Source organism: Ambystoma mexicanum, chromosome 6q, assembly GCF_040938575.1.
Source record: "Ambystoma mexicanum isolate Mex_15411 chromosome 6q, UKY_AmexF1_1, whole genome shotgun sequence".
Taxonomy (NCBI): Eukaryota; Metazoa; Chordata; class Amphibia; order Caudata; family Ambystomatidae; genus Ambystoma; species Ambystoma mexicanum.
The window spans coordinates 965414113-965427080 of record NC_090937.1 but is presented as its reverse complement, the minus strand read 5'-3'; the positions used below and the strand labels follow the sequence as shown (position 1 = coordinate 965427080).

Here is a 12968-nt window from a genome sequence, read left to right as displayed (position 1 = left end):
TTGAAAACATCCTGAAGTCCCAAATGATTGCAGTCTAAGTAGAACAATGTTCTTAATATTGATGAGGGCATAAACAAACATATCGGATCAAACGGGACATGGGGGCGGGAGGGGGGGTATTTTCCTTTAGACTTTTCCAAAATGTGCTCTGGCTCCTCAGTTGGTGAAAGAGCGCATGGCATTGGAGGTGTTGTGGTGGGTCTAGAATGCTGGCACGGTTATATTCCCCGAGGCTCATGTTCTTCCGTTCTCTTCAGACTGCCGATGACCAACCGTTCACTGTCTTTTCTATTTTGGTCAAGTATTTGATATAGACCTGTTAATACCCTTGATTACAATTAAAAGGAATGTCGTGAAAGCAATGCCGGAGAGCTTTGTGCTAAGATAAATATGTGTGCTACACCAAAATGAGAATTCCTATGACCCAATGGCTATGCACCCTGTGAATATATGTGCTCGTCCGCCATTCAGAAGACATTAAACACAAGTACATTCCTAACATGTTTTGTCGCGGGCCCAAAAGTGAATAGTCCCATTTACTTTGTGCACAGTTTCAAAGGCGGAAAGGATACAGTCAATGTCCAGTGCACTACATCAAATGGAAAGATTAACTTTGTTTTTCAAATTGGATCTGGAAGGTGCTTTATGGGGGATTTTGCAAATAAAAGGTCTCTCATGCAATTTAGCCATATTGTTCTATAATTAAAGCCCAAGTAATAGCAGTCTTCAGGACGCGGTCACAATGCTTGGTGTAAAATGGCCATTTCTGCACCTGGATGGAGTGGAGAGCGCCTTTTTCATTAGCAATTGTTGGAAATGACAAGTGATGTCAGACGGTTCACTGTGATTTTAACAGAAGTGTTCTATCTAAAACTTGTTTTTAACCAAACCTTAATTTCCCCCAAAAAATACCATTTTTTTCCACCCATGACCCACGTTTCCCTATGATTATAACCCCTATTTAAGGTTTGTTTAAAAAGTTATTAGTTATTTCATTTCCGTTAATATCACTGGATACCAAGTCAGATTTATAAGTTGCTGGCAGGTGTGCCACAGGATGTTCCATCGCTCTCACCTGTGCGTGGTGCTTGACTGTCAAAGAGCGGCAGATATTTGAAGGTAGTAACAATATAATTCCCACCACAGAACCACACACGCAACTTAATGCTACCCAATACCAATTCATTTTATTTTCCCTCCAAGTTCACACGCTCCATCCCCTTCAACCTCATTGTCTGTGTGCTGTCTCACCTTGGACTTACCAAATCCCCTTATTGTCAAAGCACAAGTGCTCCCCCATCTTGGCTACCCATGAGCCTCAAGTCCCTCCATTGCCGCCCAAAATATTGCGTGACAAGTTGATAAATTGTTAGAATTGTTAGGCTATTGTGTGCCATACGATTCTCTCTCCCTTATTCACCACGCCATATCTTCCTGTGACCCACTGCACCACCTCAGGTATCCAGGGGAGTAACTTTGCTGAAAATGTGTGGGGGGGGGTGTGGGCAAGACATCTGAATAAAATGTGTCCCAGCCAAATGAATGGGGACAAAATGGTCTGCCATGAAAGTATGGGGGGGCAAACACCCCTGCCCCCCCCCCTAAAATTACGCCCAGCATCTTTCTAAGGTATCTCCTTGCACATTATCGTGCCTCTGCTTCTACCTTCCCATCCTTATAGAGACCCTCTTCTCTACCTCCCCGTGGCTCCCATATCCCTCCTCGGGTGGGGGGGGGGCGCTTGGGGGAAGTTAGAGATTTCGCACAATTCTATTAACTCCCCTCTCACATTCCCATATGCTCAAGGGCACAAGCACAGATTGCGTTAGGCCCACATGTTACTGCATAATGTTCATTGTAACCACTGTAATCTTTCACTTACACCGCACAACAGCACATTCACTTCCAGCAGTCGGGTGCTGCAAGCGGATGCAAGGCTTCAATGGCGGCCCGCATTCGCCTGCGAGTAACTATAGCAGGCCCTCCTTTAGCAGGGCACGGGGTCAGGGGTGCGCCTACAACCAAGAAATCATTTGCACAGAAGATGGCATTGAAAATGGACAAAAGAGCAGAAGAGGGTGGATCAAAAGATAATTAAATGAACCCAGGAACCCTTACCCCATCCAAGCATCACCATGCAATCAAATCCTGACTTAAATGCAAAAGAGAATCATGTCATACATTTGAAAATCATGAAGCATCTTTCATAAGACACAGTGGCGTCTAGCCAAACCTCTGTTAACATAGCAAATGAAAAAATGGAAAACTAGAAAGCCTTTCGTTTCCTGCGGCACACAAGGCGGCTGTTTAGATTTGAAGAACTGTACGCTGGTGGATTTTAATTGCCCAAAAAGCTAGTCCCCAGAGCACATCAAAGGCCGCCCGACTGCTTCTAGCTTGATTTTGACTGCTCTCGTCAACCAGAAAGTTTAAAGAATGATCACATTTGTTCTTCAATCACGTGAGGCCTGTTAATAAACTCTTCTGTGTGCTCGCCCCACCCGCCTAAGATTCTTGCATGGTCTTTGAAATCTCTTCAAGAGGGATTTACAAAGACATCTTTGATTGCAGGATGGCCCCGGGGGTAAACTTTATCAGCACTTATTGCGCAGCTCCGCCGGGGCGCGCAGGTGACATGGTCCAGGGCCTGCGTGCATTGTTAATGCTGCTGCCACACCGGAGCCATCAAAATCTCCCATCAGCCATTGATGGCTCTTAGCTTTTACTGCCAGCTCCCGCTTTGCCGTCAAAGCCGACATCAAAACACATCTTTTATTGTGGTTAAACTCTTCTTTAAAGTTTCAGCTAAACATCACACAGCCGGTTTGCATAATTTATACGCGTTTCGAATAAATGAGTTGGTTTATGAAGACAGAAAGATTGTTCAAGGTCATTTCCATACATTTGAGAAAATAAACAGTGGCAAGGCGGGGAGCAGAGCGAATGCAGAGCGCCACGGCGCCGGACTCACCGTTCTCGCTGTCGGACTTGTTCTCGTGCTCCGTGTCGGTCAGGGTGAGGGCCGAGTTGGAGCGGCTGGAGAGGCAGGAGCTGCGGCCTGACTTCACCCCTCGGCCCCAGAGCCGCATGGCGTGTTCTGGAGACATGACCCCTTCGATCTCGGTGTCTGCGTCCGAGCCGGCGCTGATGGAGTAGCCTCTGTGCGGGAGCCCCATCTCGGCGCAAAATGCCAGTCCGCGGCGCGTTGCGGGTTCGCAAACTCCCAGCTGCCGCAGGGTAAAGTTTTGTCCTGATTAGGGGAAGAGAAGAGATAGCAGAAGGTGATTGATTTTTTTTTTGGCCATGAGCCGAAACATCAACACTCTTATCCTGTGCAGGTGCCTCAGGTGTCGGAGAGGTGTTTTTCCTAAGCATTGCATGTGTTATGGCCAAGTGGCTTCTTTTGTCTCAAGCACTTAGCGTGCTTTCTGCATTCTTGCACCGTAAAGCATTCAGGTGTTTAAGGCCTGCTCTCAGGTGGCAATGAAACCCAATACTGGCGGTAAGCCGAGACGAGGCTATTCAGCTGACGGGGGGGATTACTTAGCAATGACAGCGCGTCACTTTGCTGAGGTGTGAAGAGCAAGAGCAGGCCTCGGTGTGCGCCGGCTGCCCGTAGCTTCCACGCAGCTCCCGTAAAGAGCCGCCGCACCGGATGAAGACGCTGCTTCATCAGTTCCAGGCTGAATATGGTCTTTGATGTGGCTCGGATTTCTACGGCTTAGATCAAATATGATTGCTATTTTTTCTACTGATCGTTTTCAGAACCATATTTCGATATATATATATATATATATATATATTTTAACCTTGAAACGATTCAACCTCTAGGCTGGGCCTCTCATCTTGTGGTAGTGGGATCTTATACAGATTATTGGAGGAGGAATTTTGAGGCATTGGAGGCGGAATTTTGAGGCAGTGGCGGGGGAGGGGCGATACTGAGGCATTGGAGGGTGGTTATTGAGGCATTGCAGGGGACACATTAAGGCATTGCAGGGGAGATATTGAGGCATTGGAGGCGGAATTCTGAGAGGCATTGGCGGGGGATATTGAGTGCACGAGATATGACCCCAGCACACATTAAGCTAAAATATGGAACGCAGCATTCATTTTAGCATGTACCTGCTTCCTGCAGAACTCCCGTGTGCAGGAAAGTACACACAGCCATTTACGCCAAGCACGCAGGTAGGTTTTACACACACGGAGCAACACAGCAGTTGTGTTTGTGAAGGCCATGTGGCACATGTTTTAACAAATACTCCGCATATCCCGCCCTAGCGCAGACCACAATATTTAGGGGAAATTCCACAAGGCAAGCAATACACAGGAAAGACACCTCGTCACATTAGTGGAAAACACGCCACGACAACACAATTGCAGGTGTTACTGGTTTAACACAACATTGCAGGCGGTTTCCTGGTGCATTGACGATCCCAGGTAGCCCTTTGCCACAGAAAGCGTGCCACGCGCCCCACCCAACACAAGGCTCCGGCGCGCATCTCATAGTTAAGATTCCACGCCCATTTCATCCAGGGCATCTTTGCTGAGCTTGCAAACGAGAATGTCTTTAGCCTATGAAAAGAAGGCTCTCCTGGGCTTCCTTTCAGCCCGCGCGCCTTCAAGCATTCTACGATGTCTTGGTTGGAGGTATTTCTGGGTGGCTATTAGTCTGAGGTGGAGGCATAGTGGAGGTCTAGTGGCACAGCTTTGCCGCTTTCTATCTGGACTTAACGTGGCCGGGTTCTATCTGTCGCAGCGAAACGGGGTATGTCTTTGTGTTATGCGTCCCAGGGACTTGCGTCGCCCACCCCCCAGCAGTGATTCTTATTTGGGCGCTCTTTACCACCTGGGAGCGTTTTGTATTCGTGACAGAAATATGTGAACAGTAGTGCACATGCGGGAAGAACAACTGTATAAAAAGCAACACTTGTGTGCCCCGAGTGTTGGCAACCACACTCTGGCATTTACACGGCTACAAACATGGTTAACAACACGGTTATGTAAAGTAATAAAAACATGTGCTGTAGGGATTGTCAGAATAGTATCAAGAAACATGCATGCACAACACAACAGTCTGTCCAGGAGCACAAGTATTAGCACACATATACAAACATATTTGGACAGTAACATAGTTAAGTGGACAGAAAGTAACAATTACTTATAGAGTAATAAAAGCGCACGCTGGTAAGATAGCTCAGTGGGTTGAGTGCTCGTCGCTGCAATCTGTGTGTGATCTGCAGGTCAAAAGTTAAAATCCAGGTAAGATCGACTCCGCCTTTACTCCTTCCTAGGTCGATAAACTGAGTACCAATTTCGATTGGGTAATAATAATGTATGTAAATATGTTCTATATAAAGCGCTTTGGATAAAATCGCTATATAAATAAGTTGTATAAATAAGTTATTATTACAATCTTGCACACACAAATGAGTACATAGCTCACCTCGTTGCTCAGTGCAAATCCCCAATAACAAGGCACTGCCATAGCAGCGCGTGGCACATAAGGAAGCCAAGCAGCAAACTCTGTTTCATTGGGCGCATACCATGACACTTCTGCATGTCCCCAGTGACCAGGGCTTTAAGTGGGCCAGGGCTAGCCAGGGTAGAGCCCCGCCAGTCTCCAAAAACGGTCTGCTACCCGGGGCTCCTAGAGTCACTGTTGTGACTAGAGTGTATGAGTGTTGCGTGTTTGCAGTGAGAGGCCCGCTAGAATGCTGTGAGGTGTGTGGAACCTTGGACACCTGGAGGTTCTGTGAATGTCAGTTAGGGACTGGGTGATAAGAGAGGGACCAGAGCGGATGTATGCTACCTTCTCTCACACCTCTATACTGCTAAGATATAACTATGAAGAATAAAGCATCCTGTTTCTATTTATAACTTACCTGGGTCAGTCTGGTTCCTGCTCCTTGTCTTATTACCTCGCCCAGGATACATCAGTCACCCACTCACCCTAGCCAGTGCCAGAGGGGATCACAGAGCTCCACGGTGTAGCGTGATAAACTGGCCAAATTTCAGTGAATGTCTGAATGTACCAGCCCGACACATGCATTGAAGATGCTCATGCAGCAGTGTTCCAGTTTGCATACAATGGCATATCTGAGTGGTGACAGATGGGGAGGGGCACAGGTGTGGTAACATCACAAGCAGCGCCACTCTCAGTGTCCCCAAGGAAGAAGTCACATTAGTGTCTTCCCCCAACATGAAGCCTTTAGAGAAACGCCCTCAGTCCTGTCGGGCCAGTAGCTGGCAGCCGTCTGTTCAAGCAGAGATGGGCCTCGTCTGTGGTCCAAGTGTACAAAAAGAACTAGTGGAACTATGTTTCCTGCTGGCCTGCCCCCACTCTCCACAAACCCCATCGCCACCCCCCGGCCCTCAACGCGCAAACCAAACTCCCAAACACACCTGCTGTTTAAGTTAATGTTCAGTAGAGTGCACTAAAGTGCAAGTTTCAACTTCTTCTTACGCTTTTGTTTTAAAACCAAACCATTCCGGAACGGTTTCTTTTTAAAGTAAAAGTATAGGAACAGTCAAACGTAAACATTTTTTTTTTAAATTAGAGGAGCACAGCTCCCGCCCACTTCGACCACTGGGCCTTGATCATATGTAAAGTAGCTATTGTCTCCAGCAGCGGGACCAATACTGCTAAGAGGAGAAGAAGGTCAGCACACCAGGAGTGGGAGCCAAGCATGGCATGGGGTAAGAGTTACACCAGGAGCATAACATTAGAGGCTGGACTCACAGGAGCGGCAGGAGCTAGGATTCAGGGACTGGATCGATCTGGGGGATTCATACAGTAAGAACATTGGGAAGAGAAAGCCAGCGACTGCACTCACGCAAATATTAGGATCTGGAGTACAGGCATAGCAATAACAAGTAAACCAGGAGACAGAATTCAGGGATTGGAATCACAAGAAAAGCACATGCTTTAAAAATTTAAATAGCAGGACAATTGCCAGGGTTACATATTGTTTTGGCCCAGCCTACCCCCTTGTAAGCCACACCCAACCCTCCGTAAACCACATTGCTTATTTGAGTCCCCCCACAATTTCTCAACACACTTATAGCACTGACTGACTTGAGAGCAGTGGTATCAAAACGTTCAATTCTGAGCCTTCTTGAGTAAAATTATTGATAGCCTCTGCAAATACTAGAAATGCTTATATTTTCTAATAAAAGCAGTCATCATATGTGATGAGTTGACTTTTGCCCTGCAGGAATACAAGGATGAATAGAGGCTGCTACTCAGCTTTCACACTTCTACAAAACAAGAGCCAGCACGATCATAAAGTTAAAACAGGCACAGTTACGAGATACACCTCCTTCGACTTTTATGGTAATGTGGGCCGAGAGAAGGCTATGCTCGCAAGAGGAGTGTGAATGGGATTCTGTAGCAACCCAAACAGCAAAGCATACCAGTCCAAAATAAAGGAATTCCCAATCAAGGTTTCATACAAATATATACTTCAAATCAGACATACCATATGCAATAATAACTAAATAAAAAACATTACACATAAATCCAGCCCTAATGAAAGAGCCCTGAATCAGCAACGATGGAAAGATGCGACACTAACGGTAATGAATCAGTGGTGAAAGGCATGTAAAAGTCAATGTTCTTTAAAGCGATATGTTCTTGGGTACAAAAGGGATAAACGGGACTTAACCAGGCTCTAGTGCCCAAATCTAGGCCAAGGGGGCAGGTATCAGTCAATAGTACAGTTTTGTGGTTCTACAGTGTTGAACCAGGCTTTGAATAGTTGTGCGAGTCGCTTGAGCCAAGTTGAAGTGCAGCGAGTTGTGTTGATCCAAGTGGTGAACTGGCGTTGAGCTGCGGCGAATACAGTGATCAGAGTGGTTCAAAGGCAGCCTTCAAACAACGCAGGTTGTAGCGCTCACCAGGATTGGCTTGGGGGGGGGTAGAGCCTGTTCGGATCAGGGTTGTAACCTCTCGGTAGGGTTAGCGAGTGACATGCACATGGTTCGAGTCAAAGGTTGGTGACAATCCGAAGCAGTGATCCTGGTGCTCTGGTGTGCGGCTCGACGAAACAGAAAATAGAGGTTGAGTCTTCTTGAGTTGTTTGTGCAACAGGTGGTTTGAGTTAGCGAGGGACACTCCAGCGATCGAGTCAAGTTGCGTCGATAAGCAGTTGGTTTGAGCCGAGCAGGTGACTGGCTCCGTGAGGAACGATGCAGCGTGGAGCTAGATCGAGGTGCAAGCACGCTGGTTTACATTGCTGTAGCTCTAATCATTATGAGAATATCATTCACCGGTATGGTTTACATTTAAAGATTTATCTGCCAATTGAACAGTAAATTCACAACTATAGGGTTTTGGTACAGGGGTGCATGTCTTAAATGCAGCAGCTGCACGGCAGAGACTTGGCTGCCACTGCAGCAGTCAAAAGGGCACTTGTGACCTCGGACACCTGCTCTGTGCTAATAGTATAGCAAGCCCTGCAGCTCAGGATACTGACACAATGGGGCACATGTATACACTATGCTTTTGGCATAGAGCCTATCAAAGGGGAATCTGGTCAGCATGGTTATGTATAACCCTAAACGCATTGTGTAGAATATGCATTTATATGCATTTATATTTGTTTGCCTGTGTATGGATGTTCCTGTAAAGATGCAAAGTAGAGTGGACATTTAAAGTTAAATGAAAATGTTTGAAAGAAAAAATAGGCAGACTGCAGTGTATTCAATTTCATTGTAGCCTAAGTATTTTTTTAGTGTCTTCGGGTTTTGTGAGTAGTTAAGAGACTATCTGATTCATCATTGTAAATGAAACAAAACTATTAGGATTGAAACAGCCTCCTTCTTGTCCCAGAGTGTGAGGTTGGATCGCTGCAGTTTCAGGGGTGGGGGCAAGGGAGGGTTATGAGATCAGGAATATTATTCTGTAGTCAAAAAAACAATCCTACAAGTAAATGTTATTTCCATAGACACAGATCATTACAGCCCGAAGGGTGCGGCGAAGCAACGCAGCATTCCGTACTGGTTGCAAGCCAAGAGAAGAAGCTGCTCCGTTCCAAACCCCAGGTTACTTTGCCCAAAGTCAAGCACTTCTGCCAAAAGAGGGAGACCAGGCCTACTTCCTACTCTGGTACCACCCACAACCTGCAAACTCTAGCAGTTGGTGCCTGAAGTGCAAACAAAGGTGCTGCATCTATCTGCAGCGTGTGGGGCGGTGCCATGTATTGCCTAGTGGTCAAGTGCTCCACGTGGGGCCCATGGTATCCAGAGTTCAGCAAAGCGCTGCTACATTTAGAGCATCTTCTCACGCATTAAAAAGTCAGGTACATGAATACATAACATTCCATTGTAGAATTTACACTACGTGTATCTGCAGAGTAAGAGCATACATGCTACAAGAACCGGGGATGGACGAGCACCTGGCACTAGTGGCGGATCAGCAGAGTGGAGAGAAGTCTCCACACACCAGTATCTTGAGTATCACTCGAAAACCAACACAAACAGATCTTGCAGCATGTTTCTGGTGTAGGCCTCGACTTTCACAAAGGACAGAAAAGCGAGAAAGCAGGAGGACAAAGGAACCAGGGACCTCTACGGTCTCTATACTATCGTACACTGAGATGAGATGGTAGGCAAAAGGTCCTGTCGTGTGCGCTCTGCTCGTCTCAAATGTTTTGATTAGAGGTCAAGCTGCGGTGCTGTGGTCAATCAGATGGGCATGCCTATCACTACCCAGTATAAAGTATACAAATTAGTGTTGATGACCCGCACTCGCGCTCCTCCAGAGATTATTACAATTTGCAGAGTCAATATAAGGCTCCTCTGTTTTTCTTTTGTTTCCCCTCACTGTCATCGAACATGCGTGTGGCTACGTGGGTATGTGAACTCTCTATATATTTTTTATTTGACTGTACAATTCTCTGTGATACCAACTTGTGATGACATGTATCATACAATGTCTATCCAACCCTTTTTCTTTTAATGTATGACTGAATACATGCACTCTTTGCTATGGTCTTTGTCAGCCTTGAGAGCGACTTTATTGTCGAAACACGTGTCAGCTGACAGAATTTGTATAATAAATACTGCACAAATCACGGATGCTGAACTTTTATGGATGTGTACACAAAGACACAAATTGACTCTGTATATTGTAATAATCTCTGGAGGAGCGCGAGTGCGGGTCATCATCACTAATTTGTCTCTATATTATCGATGACGTTTACATAATATTATTATTGGAATTAAAAACGACCAGAATGCTCCATGCATAATAACTAATTAAACAACATGCAAACTGACCTTGTTCTCAGTTGTTAGCTATAGCATATTGTAACTATTAATTATCTACGTTCCTCAAACACCACCCACATACAGAGGACTAATATGTGGATTGATTTGTCCCATGGAAAATACCGTTGCATCCTACAAACTCAAAGTCCCAGTTCGGGGCACTGGGCAGTTGGTAAACATTGTCCGTGGGCCCTGGGTTCACTTTTCCATCACTAATGTTCTCAGTTAATTTATAATAACATCTGTCTGCACTACAACCTCAAACGTTCATATCTATCTCCTTGTTTTATTCCTACACTTCTCCATCCCATAGCGAACTATACCCAGCGCGGCTCAATGTGCCACCTTTCGCCGGATCCGGCACCAGGTATGGTTTAGAGTTCACTCCAACGGTATTGTTGGAGAACCGGTCAGTACAAAAATGACACGATTGATTCCCCTGCAAGGATTTGTCTCGTGAGCATTAGATATCACTGCAGCATGTTTTAAAAAATGAATCAGAATGACAGAACACTAGAAATGCTGTTTTCCATCTATTCATGAGTAGGGAATGATGCAAAATGCAATCATCGTCTCCGGCAGTACAGTGATGAGTGCACATGCTGCTTTGTAAATGTGAGTGACTTGTTTGCACGTATCACATGCAATTTTCCCCGACCCATTCCCGCTCATCAAAAACAAATCTGCATTTAATCCATCTCTCTGGATGCTTTATCCGTGGTCGCTTTCTTCCTCGAATGGCATGTCAATCACTGCCCTTGCATCTTCCTCAACAATCCCGGAAACGCTTTCTGAAGGGAGTGCACGCAGTGGCTATATGCCACGGTAACACTTCCCCAAGTGTATCGCTTTATATCTAATGGCCGATGATAAGTGGCTTGAAAGTGCTTCTGGCTAAAGGCCACAGAAAACCTATTTTTAATTAGGATGTGAATCATTTGAATGGGTAGGATTCTGTGAGCTTCCAGTGATTATCCTCCCAGGAACTGATGAGTGGGGAGCACTGGCAGAGTGCGGTAGCTAGGTTGATCTGGCACTTTAGACTGCATGGCAGAAAAAAGACTGGAAATCCTGGCTATCTTCATTGGATGTCAGACTCGATATGCCGCAAGCTGTCCTCCAGACTTTTGAATGTTATGAGAAGTGCGACCAATCTCACCTTCTCAGTTAGCTCATTATTCCAACATCACACACCCGCCTGCCAATATAATATATCACCAACTTTCTCTTTGCCCTGCCTGGTTGCACTCCTCCACAACTGTGCTTGTATGCCAACATTACCAGCATGGCATGGCTTTCCTCGCGGTCCACCTGAAGAAGTCGGTCATCTATCTGGTTCCCACAGATATGTGGAGATTTCTATGGCACAGGTCGCCAAACTGTTCTCCCTCTACATGTTTTGGCCTACAACTCCCACAATCTCTCCACACTTTATGCTGGCTACTGCTGGTGGGAGTTGTACGACAAAACATCTGTAGGGTGACCAGTTAGATACCGGTTGTCATAAGGCATACAACACTAAATTGAGTTTAACAATTACATTGCAGAATTTCAGTTCAGTAGACAGACTGCCAAAAATCTAAAGACTTGGAAAAAGCCTAGTCTTATTGTTTCAAATGTTCACATTAATTTACAAATCAATAAAACCAAATTATAATATGATTACATACAATTTACATTCATTTTTCATCAAATCGAAATTTACAATTCAATAAAACCCAGTTAATTCAATAATCTCAGTTTCCAAATAAGGGAACGGACTTAGTCTTAATTTTTGAGGATTGTTGTGCCATCGGAACGTCATCACAGATTTGATTTAATGCACTGAAGAATTTCCTCTTGCAAGCCTTTTTTATTCTCCACGCCCTTTGGTTGTAAGACCTCAGTGCCCATTTCAGCTGCTACCTCACCACTTTCAGACATCTTTATCTTTCTCTTATTGTTCTTTTTAGGTTGTTCAAGAATCGCAGTCAGAGCTAGGACAACAGAGTCAGACGATATGGATGGAAGACTCCTTTCAGATGATGCTTCACGGGGGTCCCCACAGGGAATACAACATTAGATGTCTGAGCCGCCAACCATGTAAACTCCTCTTATACTGATTGTGAAAGAGTATCAACCAAACTAAGATTTAATACATCTGTCTCTGATTGGGAGGTACGCACTTCCAGAGCTTTGTTTTTGGGATGATTAAAGTTCTTTTTTCAGTGAAATCTCCTTTCATCAAATCGAGATGATGGTCAATGTTGGACAAATTATCACAAAATGCTGTTAAGCTGGCAGATTGTTCACTACAATATGATTTCAAGTCATTTGGCGTATCCATGAGAGTCGTATTTATTGCATTTTGATGCCAATGATGGAAGAATCACAGCAGCCAAGGTCTTTCGTCAATTCAAGTAAAATTCCCAAATTAGTCTGAACATCTCCTTTTAAGAGCTCAAATACATTAACCAAAGAGTTCAAGACAAAGTTCAGCGCTAAAAGCTTTGGTTTGGCTGAGTCATTTGCAGATATAGTAGAAGAATTGGCACACGGGAGCAGAGCCAAATCTCTGTTATTTGTGTGAATGTCCGCTGTCGTCAATATAGCAGAAAGCCCATTGTTCTTAGTTGTAGTGTCCTCGACAGTAGTATGAATAGCAGAACTGCAATGAGCATTACATGAAACATTGTCCTATCATTTCCAACTGTATTGCT

The 12968-nt window shown here is 45.1% G+C and overlaps 1 protein-coding gene across 10 annotated transcripts in view; it reads right to left on the bottom strand.

Moving 5' to 3' along the window:
* TENM3 (teneurin transmembrane protein 3) overlaps window positions 1-12968 on the bottom strand; it is a 1347981-nt gene that overhangs the window by 821769 nt on the left and 513244 nt on the right. For all 10 annotated transcript variants that reach the window (XM_069631455.1, XM_069631458.1, XM_069631457.1 and 7 more), the window contains exon 3: window positions 2972-3250. In XM_069631455.1, the coding sequence (XP_069487556.1) occupies window positions 2972-3250 (279 nt within the window). The remainder of the gene's footprint in view (window positions 1-2971; window positions 3251-12968) is intronic.